The sequence below is a fragment of the Anopheles moucheti genome, chromosome 2 (genome assembly GCF_943734755.1).
Source record: "Anopheles moucheti chromosome 2, idAnoMoucSN_F20_07, whole genome shotgun sequence".
NCBI classification, from domain to species: Eukaryota; Metazoa; Arthropoda; class Insecta; order Diptera; family Culicidae; genus Anopheles; species Anopheles moucheti.
In genome coordinates, this window is record NC_069140.1 from 30,930,906 (window position 1) to 30,951,009 (window position 20,104).

Sequence of the window (20,104 nt, forward strand, 5' to 3'; positions counted from 1 at the left end):
AAAGGAATCGATTGCAGGATTAAAAGCCACGAAAAAGCTTTAAGCCGGTAGGTATTTGTGGGGTCGGCGAAGCTTTTGTTTACAAACAAATTGTAAAGCCGCTAACGAAATGACATTCGTTGCCAAATGATTTGTTTGGTGCCTCATCATAAAAAATGCAAAAATTGTGTGGTTTTTTTTTTGTAACGAGTGTATTTTCAAATGAGATGATTCGTTCATATTATTATTTTAAACATGATCGTTCATATTAGTTCCTTGGGAAGAAGCTCATATTTGCATCTCAGTTTGTGTTCGTTTAATCATTTATCTAGCGAATAACATGATTCATTTCGCTAAACAATCACACACGCTTATCAGTTTCACTGTCGACGGCAAGTGTCGTCACCGTCAAGGCCTATTTTCAGTGTACTCTGCGTACACGAACACAAAAATATATGCAACACAACAATATCTGAAATCTTATCAGTTTCGTCGCGCATTTCGAGTGGATCGAGAAGGAAACCCCGATAGTAGACAGTGGACCGTCCGAAGTACACGACGTGTGGTGTAAGAATTCCGCCTTCAAAATGAGTACATTGCGACAGAAAATTCGGAACGTTTTCTCCTGGCAACACGATGATTATAGTTTTGAACCAGTGGGTGAATTAACCCAGCCCAGCAACCCACCGTTAGAACCACCGAACGAGAACAAACCGAACCGTTTTCTGAAAGGTTCATCTTCGAAACCTACGGTATGTGGTGTACCCGATGCGTAAGCTACGTGGGCACCTTTTAGTGTGTGACCGTTTTTCCTTTATCGTTCGAAGTGCTCTATCGATGTGACAAATAGATAGTGCATACATCATACCGTTACAACCGCAACACAGTGGAGTGTTTCGTAATTGCGAACAAATTACTCATCCAGTAGTTAAAATAGTTTCTAATGCTATTATGCGCTTACTACTCGGCCCATATTCTTCTCTTCGCAGGTAACGCCATCGAAAGGTGTGGGCAATCGAACGGCTAAAATCAATAAAAAGCGATTACACCAGATAAACATCGCAAGAAACTCTTCGATAACTTCGGCACAGCTGAATGCCGCCGTACCGCTGGTGAACATAAGGCGGGCACCGTCGGATAGATCGGTGCTATCGGAAATAGACCGGCAGATAGTGCAACCCCGCAAGCAACCCGGACTCAATCTATTCGCTCGTCCGATAACGGTGGCCAGCAGTACACCCGCACCATCGTCCGTCTCGGGTCGTTCTGTAACGTCCAAAGCATCGTCTAGCCGGGCGAGTTCATCTGTCCCTTCCACATTGACAAACTCGTCGCAGAAGGATATCGTGGTGGTAAGAAAAGCTCCACCAGCTCCATTGGATAACGGACGATTGTTTCAGCGAGCAGTAAGGAAAGAACCAGCAGTTGCAGATCGTTCTTCGATTAAGCGAAAGCCACTCTTGAGCGGGTTCGGCAGACAGAGGTAAGCAACAATGACCGTTTTCCACCGCACGAAATGGGATATCCAAGAAGTGTAACCGATGCAACGTGTACTGTAACTTCTACCCAGCTCGAGAAGCACAAATTTAGTTAGGGATGGCCTTCGAAGTAAACTGGAGCAATCCTTTTTACTTTCATTTGGCTAAAGGATTAAGTCGAATCGTTGAAAGACACGGTAGAGGATTATCGCCATGATGCAATGGGAATGTCAGTTGTAATTAGTTTAAAATGTGCCGTCGTTTGCTGAACCCATACCCCATAACCCATATAAATGTCGCAATGGGTGGTAAACAGGCGAAAAACGCACGCTGAATGCAGAGAGCACAGAACACTGCTGTAATCTTCCACGTACCACTACAGAGAAGACATTACACATTCTCATTAGCATTACGAAAAAAGAGCTACACGATTACGCAAGCAGAATATCTAGATAATCCTCCAGCAGAGAGATAAGCATTCCGGCGGTGAAGTGAAACCAATTTTCCACAAACCATTTCAGTCGTTGGTTTGCGTCGATCGCAGCGCAACGATCTGCCCGTTTGACAGTACCTCAAATAAAACCGGTTCGTGCGCAGAGTTTGACAGTTGTGTAGTTGCATCGTTTGAACCGGTTGGTTTGTGTTGCTTTTCGGGAAGAAATCGCTACCGTCCGCCGTCGTTGTCGTCGTCGTCGTTGAAGGAAAACCGCGATGGTCGTTGTAGTTTTAACTTGCGCGAACCCCCTACTAACTTAGTGCGTAAACGACTAAAGTAAGACGCTACGGTAGCCTAGTTTCATAAGCAAACGCTTCTCGATGGATTGACCTGCTGGTCGGTTTCGTACGTGCCGTGTTTGCTGGTCCACGAAATGTAAACTCCGCGGGTGCTGCTTTTGCGGATAGTTTGTGGTGCTGTTCCACTCGCTGTGTGTTGGAGAGTTTTTGGTTGCCTTCGCAAAGACGCCAGAAAGCTGTAGCAAATGGTGTGGAAAAGTGTCGTGAATAACAGTCGCCTGAGATAGGCGTAAGGTGGTTGAGTGATGTTTCAGTTTAATCTTGGTATCGAACCACACTCGAAATGCTTTGACCCGAAAGTAGTCTGTATGTGTGTGGTTGTGTATGTGTGACAAACGGAGATCAGCGCAAGAAAGATTGCTGCCACCGTAGCGGATATTGCGGCGAAGAAAAGTTCAAGAAAACCATGTTTTGCTCTTGTTCTTGTTTTGGGAGCAGGTTTCTAGATCGGTTGTGTGGTGGAATACTGTTGATGTGTGTCGCGTTGTGCAAGAGGCTTTGCAAACAACTCCGCCAACTAGATCGTGAAGCTGCAGCTGCCCTTTTGGGAAGTGAAGAAGACCCTTCTCCAGTGCCAGTTTTGCAGCGGACGGTGTTGCACTCCAACTGCAAGGTTTCGTCCGGAACGACTTTCTTTCAGTGGCCGAAACCCATAACTATTCCTGCCGCCGTGTCAAGTCTTGGGTCTCTCTGCGGTTCTCTGCCAACATCCGTCAGCACTTTTTTCGGAACTGAATCCAGCTCACCCCTTTTAATTGATGGCTGTGTGTTGCTGTGCGCCCTGGCTGTGTGGCTCATTACTATTTGCCGTATGTATGTTTCTGGGCTGCTTTCTCTTTGAGAACCGAACCTGGCGGTTGGCTGGTCTGGGGATGCTCGCGAACCATCCGTGGCGGACCGGCGAATCACACGGTCTTTCTTTTTCGTGCATCTTCTGTTGTTTGCTTATTTTTTGGCGGAACGGTTTTTTTTAGGCTAGCATGCAACGATCGCGTAGCTATGGATGTGGAGATCAATTCACAGCTCGCTAAATTTTACCTACTTGGATCTATTTCCACAATCTATGTATGTTATCCCGTTGTCAGGGATATCATTAACTGCACTCTAATATCTCCATAACGTATCGCATTGGTAAGAAACTCTAGATCCAGATCTCTATAATCAAATCCAATCCATCACACTAGGAACGCAAGTTCATTGGATATAAACGTGACCCATAATATACCAACCACAACTCAAACGTCCTTGTAGAGGGCTAAGGTTAAAGAAATATTCCCTCCAAAGCTTAATCTTGCTGTTTGTACGGCGGATTGTTTGTAAACACCATATAACATGTTCCCCTTCGGTAAGCAAACGCCGCTGACGTAGTGCCTGTGCGGCCCGCGGTTGAGGTTCGACGAGCCGTTACATTTTTACACCTAACGTCCACACGAAACGATTAGCGTATGTTGCTCACGTCGCTCTAACAACGGTTGCTCGAACAAGATCATTGGGAAAAATTAGACGAAGGGTTGTACAGCGAGGTGTAATGACACCCTGGAATGTGTTGCGACTTACCGGGGAATTGAATTGCAAATCTTCCAGTGCATCACGTCACTGAATGGTGGGATTGTAAATCACCAAAGCGATCGTTGAGAATACTCAACTGGTTCAAATCTCGTCCGCTTTGGTTTCGATTGCAATTTCTTCAAAGCTATCAATTACACCTGAAAGTAGTTTAAAAGTTGAATGACCAATTGCCACCCAGCGAACATCTATAAATCATTTATGTATACAAACATCAAACGGTCAATTACGCTCTTGAATTGCGCCATTAAAAAATGAAGAACGAAGGTTCAATTAATGCTTCTCCGTTTTCGTTTTAGCCATCCGTTCATGCCATGCCATTGCAGAAAAAAGGCAAACAAACAAGCGGTACATACAGGAAGTGCACCACAGTGCCATTCGAACGATTGAAAACAAAAGTAATGAATTAATAACCCTCCCGGCACGGTAGGCGACAATTTTTACGTTGTTGCACCCTTGCGCACCCACACATGGGTGGCCACCCCCGGCGATTGAAACTTTCGTTCGTCGGTGGCGAATTAATGAGCCAATTTTTTGCTACTGCACACACATACGGGGGTGTACTGGGTGATGAGAAGATGAAGTAAAATGAAAAAAAACACCTGTACAAAGCGCATGGGTGATTCTTGTCCTGGTGTTTGCGTTGATTGAATTCGATTCGACTGAAAGTGTGTAGAAGAAGGCGCGCAATGAGCAAGCAAGGTGGACCAATTGCCTAGACGGACAGTGCGCGCGCTCTAACTGTTGCGGTCGTTTGTCGTCTTGCACGGTCCGGTCGGTTGTTTAAGGAAACTGAACCTGACCTTGGAGCGATAAGATTAATTGATCCTACGTACTACTAGCAGCACTAGCAGGAGAGCAGTGCATGCACGAAACATGTCGAATTCCCTTTTCCGGACACGGCGACACTTGAGCGAAAATCGTTCATGGTTCGCGTGCCTTCACACCGCGTTGATGAGATGAGCTGAACATGGCATTAATTTCGCATTCGCAGCTGGTCTGGTGGGCATCGTCAGACCACAAATGTGTACCTTTTTCCATGGTTGTTATGATCTTTGGATATCTCACCGACGTCGCTGCCGGATTCACATCGTTTCTGGTTTCGGTGGCTTTAGGTTTGCCAAGCGGAGATGTATCAAATTGCTCTCTGTGTTTACAAACACGACCGGAGCAGTCTTTAGATCACAATTGACGCATGTAGCAAAACACATACAAACGCACAACCCCCAAGCGAACGTAGAAATGAAAGGTGCATAAATGTATGCAGTTTTGTGGTGCATACGGGACTTATGATGATTCCCACGGACGGTTTTGGGTTTCATGTTAACGGACATTTCATGCAGATTTCAAACAAAAGGAAACCTTTGATTTCCTTAAGCTTTCTGGCCTATATTGTATTTAGATTTTTGCTTTACAGATGATCAAAATTTACTCACAGATAAATAATTCCATTTTATTTGTATTATGCACTCAAGGATAACATGACGATCTTCCTAAAGTTAAGAGATGGGAACTGTTGAGGCGTCTATGTGTACACTAAACATTTTGTGATTTTCTTACGCTAAGATTGTCACAACTCAAATACAATCGTCTGAGACAACCTAAATTTCTACTATTTATTCAAAAATTTAAAATGTGGTCAGTGGAGTCCAACTCGCGTGACTAACATGTTCGCCCCCTTTTTTTCGATAAGAAAAATTATCGTTTCCACATGATCATAGGTATAATAAAAAGAAATCACAACTTTAACAACCCCCAATATAATGGTTGTCAGATGATCAATTGTTTAACCCGGGTGTCAATCAAAGCGAAGAAAAGAATATGTTCGATAAGGGAGTATACGAACAGTTGATCGTTTAACGGCCAATTGACTAATCTAACTTTCGATTTGATTTTCGATCCCAAGTGAGAAAGTATGAATGAAGAATTATTGCATTCCAATTGCATTATGGCACTCACTGAAGATGTTTCGCTAGACTGAAACTTTCCGTAAGAAGCCGTAATAGAAAGTAAGAGAGAAAAAGTGCTAAACAGTGAGAATTCACCATGTAAGAAGTGAAAATTAAGTAGAAAACAAAACTTTACGCAAAGCAAACATTCACCCAATGTGCTTGCACCAATTCTGGTGCTAGTACACTTCCGCGGATATTCCAATTTTGTGCGTGAAAGGAAAAAAAAAACGTATCACAGGCATAGAACGCTGCCCGCGTGAAAAGTGAATCGCGCACGTGTGAGAAAGAGAGAGGATAAAGTATGATCAAGCTGAAATCATTGTTCCGTAGAGGGCAAGGCCCATCGGGACAGAAACATCAGTCCCAACAGCCGGTATCCTCGGTCGGTGTCGCTGCGGCCGGTTCGGGCCATGCGGAAGGTGTCACCGGCAACGTACACCACGGTGCTGCAAACGGTGGTGGCGGGTTGCTGAAGAGTGCCGCATCGGCATCGAGCCTCGAGTATCCGGTCGCTGCGAAACCGGCACAATCCGCACGCGGCACCGGACACCAGCAGCAGCGGTTTAACGGCTCCAAGGAAAAGCTAGATCACGGTCACCATCACCACCATCTGCACCACCATCATCACCAGCCGCATCTGCACACGCAACATCACCATCCCCATACACAGCACAGCCGAACGGCATCGGCACAGATGGCGCAAATGGCGACCACCGTGTCGACGAACCACTTGAACAAATTCCCACCGGGTGGAGCATCCGGGTCGACAGCGGCGGCGGTCGTGGATGATGGTTTGCTAAACGAGCGTGGCGTCGACATCGGAAGTGGCGGGCTGAGCTCGAGCATGGAACAGCTGACCGCTATCAGTTTCGTGGGGCCGGAAAAGGCAGCGTCAGGCGGTCGGAAGGAGCAACAGCAACAGACATCACCTAGCAAGAGCCGTGTGACCGAACTGCAGGTGCATCTGGAGAAGCTGCAGTCCGAAAACGTCCGGCTCGAGAAGCGGGTGCACGAGATGACGAGTTGCCAGGAGGAGCTGTTGCTGTTGCGTGACGAAGTCGTGCAGCTAAAGGTATGTTAGTGGCCCGGAAGGGGGACTAGGGATGCAGCGCGTGTAGTTGTCACATCGTCGGGTGTCCATGTCGGCAATTCACTGAATGCGTTTTGGTATTTCGTTTCATTTTGGCCAGGCATCACACGAGCAGAGCAACGGTGAGCTGCATCGGTTGCTGAACGAGAACGAATCCCTGCGGGATCGGCTGAAAACGGTCGTCCAGTCGCCGCTGTCCGATACGGAAAAGCAGCAGCTTCTACGCAACACGCAACGGTTGCACAGTTCTGCACCGGCATCGATCGCGCTTCCGAATGTAAGTGTGGTTAATGGGTTTAAAACTTCAAGGACGGATTAACCAAAACCGTAACACTAATCGCACTAATCACCCATCTCTTATGTCCAACAGAACATGGATGCTGAAGGTACACCTTGCGTAACGCCCGATTGGGACAAACAATCGTCCAGCAGCGAAATAGCGGTGGCGTGTTTGCAAGATAAAATTATTCAGGTTAGTAACGATATATGCATACGTGCATCTTTACAATACTGGGCCGACGCAAAGAATGATTACTTCAACGTTTGATAATGGAACGCCAAGTTAAAAGTGACAATTACGCTGCAGTTGTTGATCGTACGGCAACATCATTAAGAGCAAGAGAAGAGAAATGGTTGTGAATGTTTTGCGCAATGGACAATTTAAAATGCGGAATGAGTCTGGAGTCTGGGTCTAGTTGGGACGGATCGGGATGAGCTGCCGTGGGGTATTATCATTGATCACGTTTAATGAATATTCTGTTCCAGATAAAAACACTTCTATTACTCCTGAGCGGTCTAACGAAGTAACTGGTCATAATACTACACGACTGGTATCGAATCCAATCTGGTCAGTTCCGCGGTAGGAAAAACCTTTACTATCCCGCAACTTGCCAAATTTAAAACTAGTAACGCCAGTTAGTAAGTTATGCCATCGGGGTCACCCGATGGTGTATTAAGTAGCGGCGCCGATTTTAACATGACAGGATCGGTCCAAAATCCCATCTGGGTCTTTATTCCCAGAATGCATGAATTGCTATCCAGCTACGGTTAAATGAAGTCCAAGAGAGCCCCATATCTGGCCTATCTCTACAGGTTATTGTGCCGGTAAAGTGGAAGAAGAAGCCATTTATGACGAAGTGAATCATTTATAACATGAAAGAGGAGTTTCTCCTATTCCTTTAAAACCGTGTCTACGTCAGAAACTGTGATTACAAGACCTGTGCGTGTTTTATCTTACAGCAATACCTTAATACCTTCGCCTCAATATTCATCGTTGGTGGATGATGATATCTGGTATCTTACGTACCTGGTAACGTCGTGCGTAGCGGAAGCTGATAACGGCACCGGCACGCTTTGCCTGTGTCCAGCTTGGGTAGTTTAGTTCGTAGATAAGATATGCAATCATTTATTTTGCAGTTGTTTATGATACCTGCAAACAAATTTTCTTTGGGATGTTAAGGCGGTGGTGTCGAGTTTTAGCTTTATAGCTGGTCCAGAGATGTTGCTTATCAGAAAAGAAGCCGTACGGTATGATTTTGAATTCTTGATCAATTATTCATCCAGTTTTGTTGTTTACAACTTTAATTGCATGTATGATTTTACTGGCCAGAGTTTGTTGCGAATGATTGATTTTAACTTTAGGAAAATGGTTTTAAAACTCCAAAAACCACCCGTCTGTTGGGGAAATGGTAAAAGGAAATGTTTAAAATGTATTTTGTCTAGTGTTGTGCTGAATGAATCGTTCGAGAAAAGTCATTCGTATGAATCTGTATTGAGGAGTCATTCAAATCAGTAATTGACTCTCAAAAGAATCATGAATGCTAAAAGCAGTGCGGGATGAAGCTCCTTGGAGGTCATAACTCTTGAATGCTTCATGAAATTTTGAGGATTCTGAAATAGAGATTCCGTTAATAAATTCATTTATGAAGCCGAATAAGTTTCATCCAACACTAATTGTTTCGAAAGTAAGAAACATGAGATCGGGGCGGCCCGGTGGCATAATGGTAGCGGAGCAGGTCTTCACACGAACGGCCCGGACCAAAATCCCATCCGGACCAATCCCCCGTAGCAAGGACTGACTATCCGGCTACGTGGTAAAATAAGGTCGATACGGCCAGGCCGTTCTAACGAAACAAAAAAAAAAAAAAAAAGAAACATGAGATCATATGATCAACCATTAAATCGCTGTTTAAATGTCGTATTAATGTATTTTCTATAACTAATCAATTTTGTACATTTCTTTACCTTCAATGATATGAATCACGAATAACTTTCAATGTATTCACACACTCGCATAGGCAAACCTTACCTTCCTGCAAAGTGTTGTTTGCATAATCGGAACCTCCCTTAGCATACACACAAGTGATGCAAAATTGCGCCCTGTTCAATGGTGCCGATTTACTCTTTACCGTAGGTTTCATGTTTCAATATGATATGTTGCAAGGCTCCGCGATGAATCGAAACGTTTGTTGGGTAGGATTCTGCCAGAATAGCGAAGGACGTAACTACCTAGCTCCCTATGTATTTAGTGGCGCAATTGCTGGTGCGCTCTCCTTCCAACTATTACCCGTACATAAGCGAATGTTTGATCGGCTTATCATAAAGCGATCGAGTAGATTGGGTTCGGGGCCAGTAAGCGCGTGCCAGACCAAGTGCTGCGGGGCGGCTTTTAAACTTTATGCCAATTCGTATGCCGTTTAGATACATGTTCGAACTCGTTCATGCTACGGCAAGCACTCTTCGGATATCCTGGCTTATAAGAAACGTAAGCATTCGTCCTGTCTTTGATGGAGGGAAGCTATATTTATCCTCCTGTCACCACCAACCACCAGCACCGTCGGCGATGTTCCGCGTTCTGGATCATACCGCATGCCAAGGGCAGCGTAAAGACGGAACGAGATCTCCTCCGGAACAGCTGTTTTTATCGAATTCTACATTTCTGCTGCACCTTTTTCTATGTATCGGCTTCACCATCCTCATACGCACACGGAGGGGACCGATCATGCCCTTTGCTCTTCTCTTTCTTTGTACCGTACGGAACAGGCATTTAATGAATTCTTGAAACGGCTTGCGCTTTCCTTCGGGCACTTCCGATTACGCTGCCGCATTACGCTTCAAGCGAAACAGAGAGGGAAAGCGAGAGTCTATTTGTGCGGGCAGATGGATGGTTTTTTTTGGGAGTTAGCGCCGAAGTAGCAGGAGGAAAGGGCCGTGCGCGGCAGGGCATCCCTTAATGTACTCTGCACGCTTCGTTTGCTGTCCCTTTGGTTCGTCCTGTGCCCGTTTGCCTGTGCGCATTGCTGGTGTAGTGGCGCGTGCTAATACCACGGACACGGACGCATATTGACACACACTGTTGGAAAACAGGGGACAGAAGGAGAAGGAGGCGAAGGGAGGCATTCGAGTCGTTCGACAGGGGGGGATCACTGGTGGCATTAATGTTGTACATAAGCCAAGCGGAGAGTGTAAATTTTTAACGAACTTTTGTGCCCGCGCTGCTTCCCCCTATTGCCGCAGAGGGTTTGAAACGGGACGGATCCTGCTGGTGGTAGAACCGAAGGGTCTTTTCCTCGCTTTTTTTTTACATCCCCCTTGCCGAAAAGCGACCGTTTTTCTTCGACACCAACGGACCAACGGGGTGCGTACATGCCACACACCCGGTGTGAGGGTTTTGCGCAGAAGGCTTCGAACCGTTGCGCAGTGAGGATGTGTGATGCGCGCTAGTGTTAGAATTTAAGAGACTGTTTGCAAAGGGACTCTGTGATTCGTGCAGGAAACATTACCATTTTGCGCGCATTTTTGGCCAGCTGGTGGACAAAGAAAGGTGAAAAGTGTGACTAACTTTAGTCGAAAGTGCGCCAAAGTATAGCCCCCGCTTGCAGAGTGATAAAACGCATCCAACATTAGCATCATGACGTCACAGCATAATTACACCAATCCGGCGTTCTGTCAGCAGAGTGAATTTTACACGCCACCCAAAACGCCTGGAGCGGTGGGATCGCTTATGTCGGTGGCGGCCACCACCAGCTCGACGGCGACACGGCGCAACGAGCAGCTAACGCGCTCGTACAATCGCATCACGTCGAAGATCGTTAACCGGCAGCATAGTCTCGCCTCGTTTGACCAACGGGCGCAGTACGGTGGTTCGCCGATGCCTGGCAAACCGTTGGTCCAGAAACGTCTGCTTGATCGATACGGTCCCGTCGGTGGGAATGGAACACTGCAACAGCAACATCAACCACCACCACCCTCAATAAACGGTAGCACCAGTGGTAGCCGTTACGCATTAGTCCCGGTGGAGGAGATTCCCTTCAGTGTGGTGCGCAAGTACAGTGTCGTCAATGAGACGCAGCTGTCCCTCGGCGTTGCGGGAAGCGCAACGCGCAGCGAAGAATTTCTCGATCGCGTCGGAAGCGTGCCGAATCTGAACGGTACAGCACCGGGACAGTCGCGGTTCGGTGGTACGGATAGAATGAATCGAACCCATGAAGAGGAGCAGGAGGAGGAGGATGAGAACTGCGATGATGATGGTGGTGTGCACAATCTGTCCGATCAGTTCCGCAGCTTGCCACCGATGATGTCTTCACATTCAACGGCACTCGATCAGCACTCGGGTTCGCGGCTGAAGAATGCATTCTCGTCCGATTTCGGTTCGAAATCGTTCATACTGTACGATCAGCGCAATAACCAGCGTTTTGAGATGGTACCGACGGAGGAGGACGAAGAGTTGGTCGATGAGAACCAGGAGATTATACAGATGCACAATGGACGGGCGCATCGGTACGCGATCATCCCGAGCATTGCCGACGATGAAGACGAAACGTGTCTCAGCAATGGTGGCAACGGGACGGAAGAACCACCGACCACCATTCATCGCACACCGTCGTCCATGTCGAAGCAGCAACGGGGAGTGACAGGAGTCTCTTCCGTACAGGTGTCCCGTCGTGATACTCCCAAACCACACATTGGTGGTGGTGGATCAGTCACTACGACACCATCCAAAGCACACCCGGGGCGGGAAGAAACTACACCGAAGAAAAATCCCGCGACACAGAAGCTGCACGAATTGTTGACGACACCTCAGAAAGCGCCGCCGAACGCGCAATGGCGTGGATATCCTGCTTCTTCTTCACCGTTCAGCGCTACCACACCCAACACAACGCCGAGACGTGCTGCAACGACACCGTGTCCACCGGCAATCATGGTATCCAGCACACCGAAGCAACCCCAGCAACCACCGATGCTGGTTCCGACGACAGCCATCATAAGCCCACGGTTAAACTCGGACATTTACAGCGAAAAACCGCTACCGGATCCGGAAAAGCCGGGCCACTGGGGCGCGGTGCCACCGAACGGGTCCAAATCGTGGCGAAAGATGGCGAACGCTTCCGCGACCATTGGCGCTGTGTCGTTGATGTTAGTACTGTGCGGTTTTATGAACTCCGGGCTCAGTTTGTACATGACGGCGAAGTTGGGCCGTGAGTTCTATCTGGATATGGGCATTCTGGCGGGGTTTTCCGCGATCGCACTCGGCATACTGGGCTTCAAGTCGCGCCACTGTGACTGGCTGCCGAATCGGAACTATATGTCGGGTATGTTTTACGAATGTGAAAGTTTAATGTACAATAATGCACATTTATTGTTGTTTCACCCAAAAATTGCAGGTTTCGTGTTGGTGACGATCTTTTCCCTGCTGAACTGCCTCGCGGAGGTGATACTGATGACGATGCATCCATATCCCGGTACACCGCTGAACGATGTCACTACCGGCATTATTCTGGGTCTATCTTCGTTAATTATCTTACTGATCAGTCTCGGTGCTGTCACTTCCCGTTGGTGCCGTGCTCCACCGCCCGATAATCGTGTCGATGTGTGCGCCACGGCCGCACCGTGATCGGGCCACAACACACTTGTGAAAAGACATGTGCAAAAAAAAAAAAGACGGAGAAGCCTTAAACATGTGACAGAAATGTAATTGTTCTGCTGAAATCCTAGAAAATACCATTGGGCAAACATCCTTAACGTAATGCGACCGTTAGCCGCATCACCAAAATAGTGTATAATTTAACGAAGAAAACCAAAATATTTATTGTAAAACGTTTGTTAATGGGTACTTAAAAGAAGAAAAAATAAACCACACAAGAGCAGCTGATAAAAAAAACACGAGTGCTAGAGTTGAAAACTGAAAGCGGAGGCACAGGGTGTGTTGAGAGTTTATTTCGGAGGTTAATAGGAACCACCTGCCGTCGAAGTGACGGACAGCAGCATGCCATCGCGACACAATTCGTTCCGTTGTCGCGTATACGCTTCAACCCCTTTGCGTAGAAGTATATAAAGAGGGTATAGCTGTGCGTACATAATCGCTGCTAATGGATCGGACGCATTTTTTTTGGCACATTCTTTGTTCTCTTTTCTTTAGCGCGTGTCCGGAAGTGCATTCTGCATGCTTAAATTAATTATCATTATTTTTCTCGTTCGTGTGGATTCCTTTACGGGAAGGATGTTGCGTATAGACGTTTGGAAATTCCTGCGCGACATTGCGAAAAAATGTGACAGGTGCCGTTCGCAAATGGTTGCTTTGATAATTCTTGATTGTTTTATTTTTTTTGAATTGTGAAGTAATCTTTCTTTGTAACATTGCCTTCACTACCATCAAGCATTCCATGGTTTTGTTTTGTCTAACGTCCCCTTATTTCCCATAGATGGAGGAAACGCATTACTCCACAAACGAGGAACTGCAGGCAACGCTGCAAGAATTAGCCGACCTACAGTCGCAGATAATGGAGCTACAGTCCGACAACGAAAGGCTCGCGGAGGAGAAGGATGTCATCTTCCAGTCGTTGTGTCGCCAGACGGAAAAGCTGGAAGATTCGCGCATCCAGGTTGGCACGCTCCAGAAGCTACTGTTGCGCGAACCAAACCAGCAGGACATGATACCGACGGATCGTGAACAAAAGTTGGTCGATTTGCTGAAGAATGCCCAGGACGCGCGAGAATGTTTGATGTTGAAGCAGGAGGATCTAAACGCCGAGCTGAACGAGCTGAAGGCGATGGTGGACGAACGGAATGGCGAGGTAACGCGGGCCCGCGGGCGCATCAGTATGCTAGAATCATCACTGGACGCAGCAAACGCCGAGCAGAAGGATGCAAATGCGCAGCTGATGGAATCGAAGGAGGACGCATCGGTTAAGCTAATTGAGATAAGCCGGTTGACGACGCTGCTCGAGAATGCGCGGGCCAAAATCGATGAACTTGAACAGGACCGGGCAATGGGCGACAAAACGGACCTGGAGGAATTGCTCGATGTGGCCCGAAAGGAGAAGGATCAGCTCGAAACGCAGATTGCGTCCTTCCAGGAGCAGGTATCCATCAGTCAGTGCGAGATCCAGAAGCTCAAAGATCAAATGGCACGACTAAACGAGGAATGCAAAGTCGTGCGAAACAACGCCAAATGTGTCATCTCGGACTTGGAGTATAAGAATGAAACCGTAACGCAGGAAAAGCAAAAGATGGCCACCGATTTTCAGCAGCTGCAGGAATCAATCAATGAACTACAGGTAACGATGCATAGCTGATGGCATACGTTTCGATTGAGCTATAAATTCCCATCAACTTATCTTCCCAACAGGTTCAAAACAAATGCCTCCTGGAGGACAAATCCCAGCTGGAAACGCTACTGTCGGAAACGCAGAAGCATCTTGGTGAAACTGAGCGCCAGCTGATGGAAAAGACTGAGGAACTAAACCAAGAAACTAGACTTAGGAAGCAGGAAGCGGACGAGTGGGAACATTTCCAATCCGACCTACTGATGACGGTACGGGTGGCGAACGATTTTAAGACTGAAGCACAAAACGCGCGCGAAAAGCTTGCCCTGGACAATAAGGCACTGCGCGAAAAGGTGCGCGTGCTCGAACAGCAGATCGAACAACTGAACAAACGTGAGTATCAAACATTGACATCGTTCGGAAGGCTAACACCGTGCATGAATCAATCTTTAGAAACATTTGTTTGAAGGAAATGTTGTTATTTTTTCTTGCATGTGTAGTGTATTTTACATTTCCTTTAATTTTATCTTCATTTTTGCTAACTTAATAATCATATTTTACACAATTGCATTTTAAGAATCTATAGTATCAGTCGAGTAAAAATCGTACCACGTTTGTGGTTGGAAGGTGCATAACTTCTCTGTTCTTTTCCAAGTTACGTTTTGTATTGCAAACTCTGCACAGAACCGGAGACAATAGAACACACCCAACTTGCTTGGTAGTTGTAGAAGTAATAATAATTTGATGTTTCACAGAATCTTTAAAAGGTATCGGCAATGCGTACGATGTTCAGTTGAGTTACGAGCGCTTGAACGTTCTTAAGCAAGATCTGAGCGCTTCGGTTGAAAATCTAAACACATTTGATCGGAATGTAGACGAGTTTTCGTACCGTGTTCAGTTGCTCCGCAAGCAAATGCATAATTTTTCGCTTGATCGCAAACCGCCCGGCGGTAGTACCCTTGCGATTGGTTCGGATGAAATATCCAAGAAGCAGGTTGTGATGCAATCACCTCCACCACGAACAGTTCCCGACTCCGATTCCGATGTGCCACCACCGTTACCAAAAACAAAACCACCGAAACACGTAGTCCGCTTCGCAGACGAACGGTCCAGTGCTGAAACGTTGGGCAGTACGGATTATGACTATAGCGAATCCGATCAAGATGATTGCGAAGTGATTGGTGCTACGAAACGGAAATCGACACCGTTCGAGGACAGTCGGCAGAGTAATACACCGTCATCTGAAAGCATATCCGAGGTCAGCGTGCCTGCTAGTGAGGAAGATGAATTGGCCCAAGAGGTTGGAGAATATCAAGTTAATCCTCCCGCCTTTCGACCCATCGCCGCTTCACAGAGCACCGAAAATCTATTCCATAGTCCGTACGCCCTGTTTAAACCGATTCCTCGGTTCGCCTCAAAGAGTACGCAGGATTTGAGTTCCACCGAGCGGGCGGATGGTTTGTACCATCGGCAGCATAAACATCGACAACACCGGGCACTCAATTCGTCAGACTTCGGTTCAGGGCTGTTCTACTCGAAAAGCACCGACGATCTTATCCTGCCGGATATCGACAGATTGGCACAGAAGCCTGCAACGAACCTGAGCAAATTTCGCAAATTTCGATACGAACGCTCGATAAGTGGCTCGAGCTTGAATAGTTTATTAAAACTCGAACGTCATGAACAGCCTTTCCTGCAGCAGAGGCCGCAAGATACTAGTAATGAAACAATTTGGATCATGAAGCAACATAACAAAGAAAGTGGAGTTGAGGTTGCATCAAAGAAGAGGACACCTTCACTCGTCACTTTTCAGACGGAATTGGAGGATGTGTCAGACTTGCAGCAAAGCATGGCAGAATTTTCTGAGCATAAGAGTAAAGTGGAAAATCGTAAACCTTTACCACTTCCTCGAACGGACAGCGAACAGAACTTGGCTGCTCAGAAGACGATTGTGTACGTTATCGACGAACAGACAGAACAGTTCGTACTCGAGGAGGAGCTACAAAAACGTAAGCAGGAACGCGCCAAGAAAGAATCCACCAAACAAGCTGTGGTAGCACCGAAATTGCCAACAAAAAATAATACGAAATTTGTCGCAAATCGCAAGGCCCCAACACCTTCCACTGCGACCGCCGAATCATTGTACGAAAATATACCTTACCGAAGAAGTATTGTAACAAAAAGTTATTCCTTTGATCATGATCCTAGTAAGTTTTTCCCTTTGGTTTGCATGTTTGCTTTGTAATATCTTGTGAGCCGTTGTTTCTATTTACCGCGCCGTGTGTTGTGTCTGCTTTCCGCTTGTTAACTACGTGTGTTTTTGTTAGTTAAATAATGTTGTTTGCTGCTGTCGTTACATGTTTAATTTCATATACACAATGCATTCGAATGAGATTTGTATTTATTGAACTTTTTTTTGCTGTTGTTCACGATTTTTCAGTGCTAACCTCAAAAGAGACTCAATCACAGTCACTCATTACAACCGTGCAACAGGAAATGGCCGTTCGGCGACAGCAAAAGTCCGCAATTCAGCGGCAAGATTCGCGGCTGTCGGTAAAGAGCCTTATTGAGAGCATTGAAAATTCAGCCAAACAGGTGACGTGTTAACCAAGCACGTGTGTGTTTGGTGCTGTAACGATTTATTAACAAGTTTTTTTTGTGTATTTCTATGATTGTTTTTTTAACAGACCAAACTAAATTCCGATTCGCGGTGCAGCTCCAGCTCCAGCATTAACAGCATTCCAGCTGACGCAAATCCCACCCCATCCACAAAACATTCCTCAATTAGCAGTACGAATAATAATACTATAAACAACAATGAACACGACAGTATCAGCAACAATATTAGTAAGAGCCACGTAAATGGCAACAACAATGATGAAAACAACGTAATCGTAAGTGTTAACCTGCGAAATGTATTTGAGTTCATGTTCAATGAATGAACTTTCCCCCAACAATATTTGACAGCAAATTCCTGTGCAGCCATCGACTATTGTGTGCAGCCATCGAGCTAAAAGTCCGTTGAGAGAACAGCAGCAGCCTACTGTGGGAAGCAACGTGAACAGTAATTCCAAACCCAACGCTTCAGCAGGTAATTCACAGCGACATGCCCATTTTCCTCGGCGTCGTCCTATGTAGTTGAAGATTGGCATACGCTTGTAGTGTTTGTAGCAAGTTGTGGCACTGATTGGCCGTGTCTGTCTGTAGTAGCTTTTTAAATTGGGTTTTTGTATGTTGTATTTCCCCCTAATAATCAAACATAGATAGTTCCTATATTTATTCTTAAGTTTTCATTAAAAGCACTAGCCTGCATGCTATACTATGCTATACTTTAAGGTTTAGCCACGATTGTTTTACACACTTTTTAATCCAGATTTGAATCGAATAAATTTGAATAGTATAAGCAAAACACAAATTCCCATTATCCTACTCTTTTTCACTTACACCTATAACAATTACACTTTTTATTGATTTACTAATAGAATCCCCAACATTATTTGAGAAAAAAAGATTGTAGGTCGTAGTTTTGCACCGGTGGGTGACTGGCTCGTATACAAAAAAACTTGGGTTTCATATATTTAAGCTTACTGCTGAACTTGTACTTGGGCTGGGTTATGTAATCCAATTGGTTTTTAAGGTGTAATATTGTTTTTCGTGGTGGCCTAACTTGTAGACGGGTATAACTCTTATAGGTATTAACTTCTCAGAAGAATTAAGAAGACAAACGTCTGTTTTGTTTTCGTTGTAGAAAGTGTCGTTCTTCATATGCAAAACTAATCTAAAATAAAATCCCTTTTTAAATTAATTATGGAAACCCCACGACACTAAACGGACACTAAACTAAGAGAAGGGATTACTTATCCACTTTGGTGTGTTATTTCGCTTTAATTGGCTATTTGTTTTCCTGGTATTGTTTCCTTTCCCTTTTCTTCCCGTTCTATTCCAAATACGTTCTTATTATACGATTAATAAGACCTTTTATTGTATGCATGTCTTTTTTTTACTTAATTTATCGCACGACAGCGTTGTTGATGAGTAATCACATTTGTCTGATATGCATGCAAGCATTATTCTTAGTTGCACTTCACATTTTCTTCGACATTGTGGAGAGCACTAAAAGCGCAAAACCAAACTGTTAATGGCATATTAATGATACTAATTCTACTGTAAAGTAAGTATTAATCGCTGAACTTCAACTTCAACGATGAATCAATAAATGGTTGGTGTTGGTACGTAAGAGCTTTGGGTGGTTTTTATTCCATATTTTTTAATAAATTTAATTTAGAAAACCCCTGTCTGCATAATCAACAAACCTATTGGATGTTCATTGGATGCTGCAGGGATAATTGCTTTTTGTTTCTATTGCAAATAAGCATGCTTTATGGATGCCCATTTCACCGTTTCTAATTTGTAGCATTTTTGCTTCTTTATTTAGCAAATTTACGTTTTTTTGTTGACCTGATTTTAGTTGTATTCTTTTGTTTTATTCATTTTTCTTCTCTTTTTCAACGATTTATAGACACAGTAATGTTGATGAAAAAATCCAATCTTATCACCAGCAACAATGGTTGCAACACAACATTAAACCCAGCAATTATTTCCCACAAAACGATGGACTATGTGCGTCGAAATAGCTACAATGACATAAGTATGTGAAACTATTTGAAACATATAATTTGTATCTAGTACTAGGATTTCCAGATCGTGTGGTGCTGTTGCTTTTGTACATTTCAAAACAATTGTTGGGCAGTTTAGCTATGATCATTGCATTTGTTTTCTTTTCGTTGCTTTGCTATTTGCATAATTTGTGATTTTGTGTAGATTTTTGTGTAGTAAACAAAATCAAAAATTAAAATCTGATACCCTTTTTCATTCAATTGTTCTCGACCCGGAAAGCAAGCAAGCTAGCAAGTTAATTTTCACATTGACATAGCTTAATAACTGTTTGTGACAATACCATTAAATTTGCCTTTTTTTGTTCCAAAAATAGGTGAACGAAAAGATCCGTTGAATGCGTTAGTAAAAAATGGAGGCTCGAAACGAAATGCACTGCTGAAATGGTGCCAAAACAAAACGGTTGGATATCGGAATATTGACATCACAAACTTTAGCTCGTCTTGGAATGACGGTTTAGCATTGTGCGCCATCATGCACTCCTATTTGCCCGATCGCATCCCCTACGATAAGCTGAATCAGAACGACAAACGACGCAATTTTAGTCTAGCGTTTACCGCGGCCGAAAGCGTAGGCATTCAGACGTCTTTGGTAAGGCATATTTGGCGTAAAGGATGCTGGTTGCAATAGATTGTTTAACTACTTTGTTCATCTATCTTCTCGTCTACACACACAGAGCATTGACGAGATGTGCCTTCAGGAACGACCGGACTGGCAGCAGGTAATGGGCTACGTAACGGCCATCTATAAACATTTTGAAACATAAGACAACGACGGAAACGTGTGCATTCCATTGCATATTCTACCAACCTATTTTTTACCGTAAAAGGCCTTGATGAAAGTTGGCCTGGCAAGTGCTGTTGCTGTGTAATGCTGCTGCTGCTATAGGCGCATCGTATTCTTCACTGCTCCTACTTCTTACTTGTTATTTATTTTATTAGATTACACTCCTGAATTGCTTCGCTATTTGAAACAAAAATACTATGAATGTTGTTGAAATATATACATACGAATAAAAACGAGTTA

At 45.0% G+C, this 20,104-nt stretch overlaps 1 protein-coding gene across 1 annotated transcript; it reads left to right on the forward strand.

The window, feature by feature from the left end:
* The first annotated feature begins 535 nt into the window (after positions 1 to 535).
* Positions 536 to 20,100, forward strand: LOC128309968 (cytospin-A). Its single transcript, XM_053046486.1, has 14 exons — positions 536 to 731; positions 969 to 1,462; positions 6,101 to 6,842; positions 6,961 to 7,137; positions 7,231 to 7,332; positions 13,562 to 14,416; positions 14,488 to 14,797; positions 15,160 to 16,611; positions 16,845 to 16,999; positions 17,092 to 17,298; positions 17,372 to 17,495; positions 18,924 to 19,052; positions 19,395 to 19,669; positions 19,755 to 20,100. The coding sequence occupies exons 1-14, from the start codon at positions 567 to 569 to the stop codon at positions 19,842 to 19,844; spliced, it is 5,277 nt and encodes a 1,758-aa protein (XP_052902446.1). The 5' UTR covers positions 536 to 566; the 3' UTR covers positions 19,845 to 20,100.
* Positions 20,101 to 20,104: the final 4 nt, after the last annotated feature.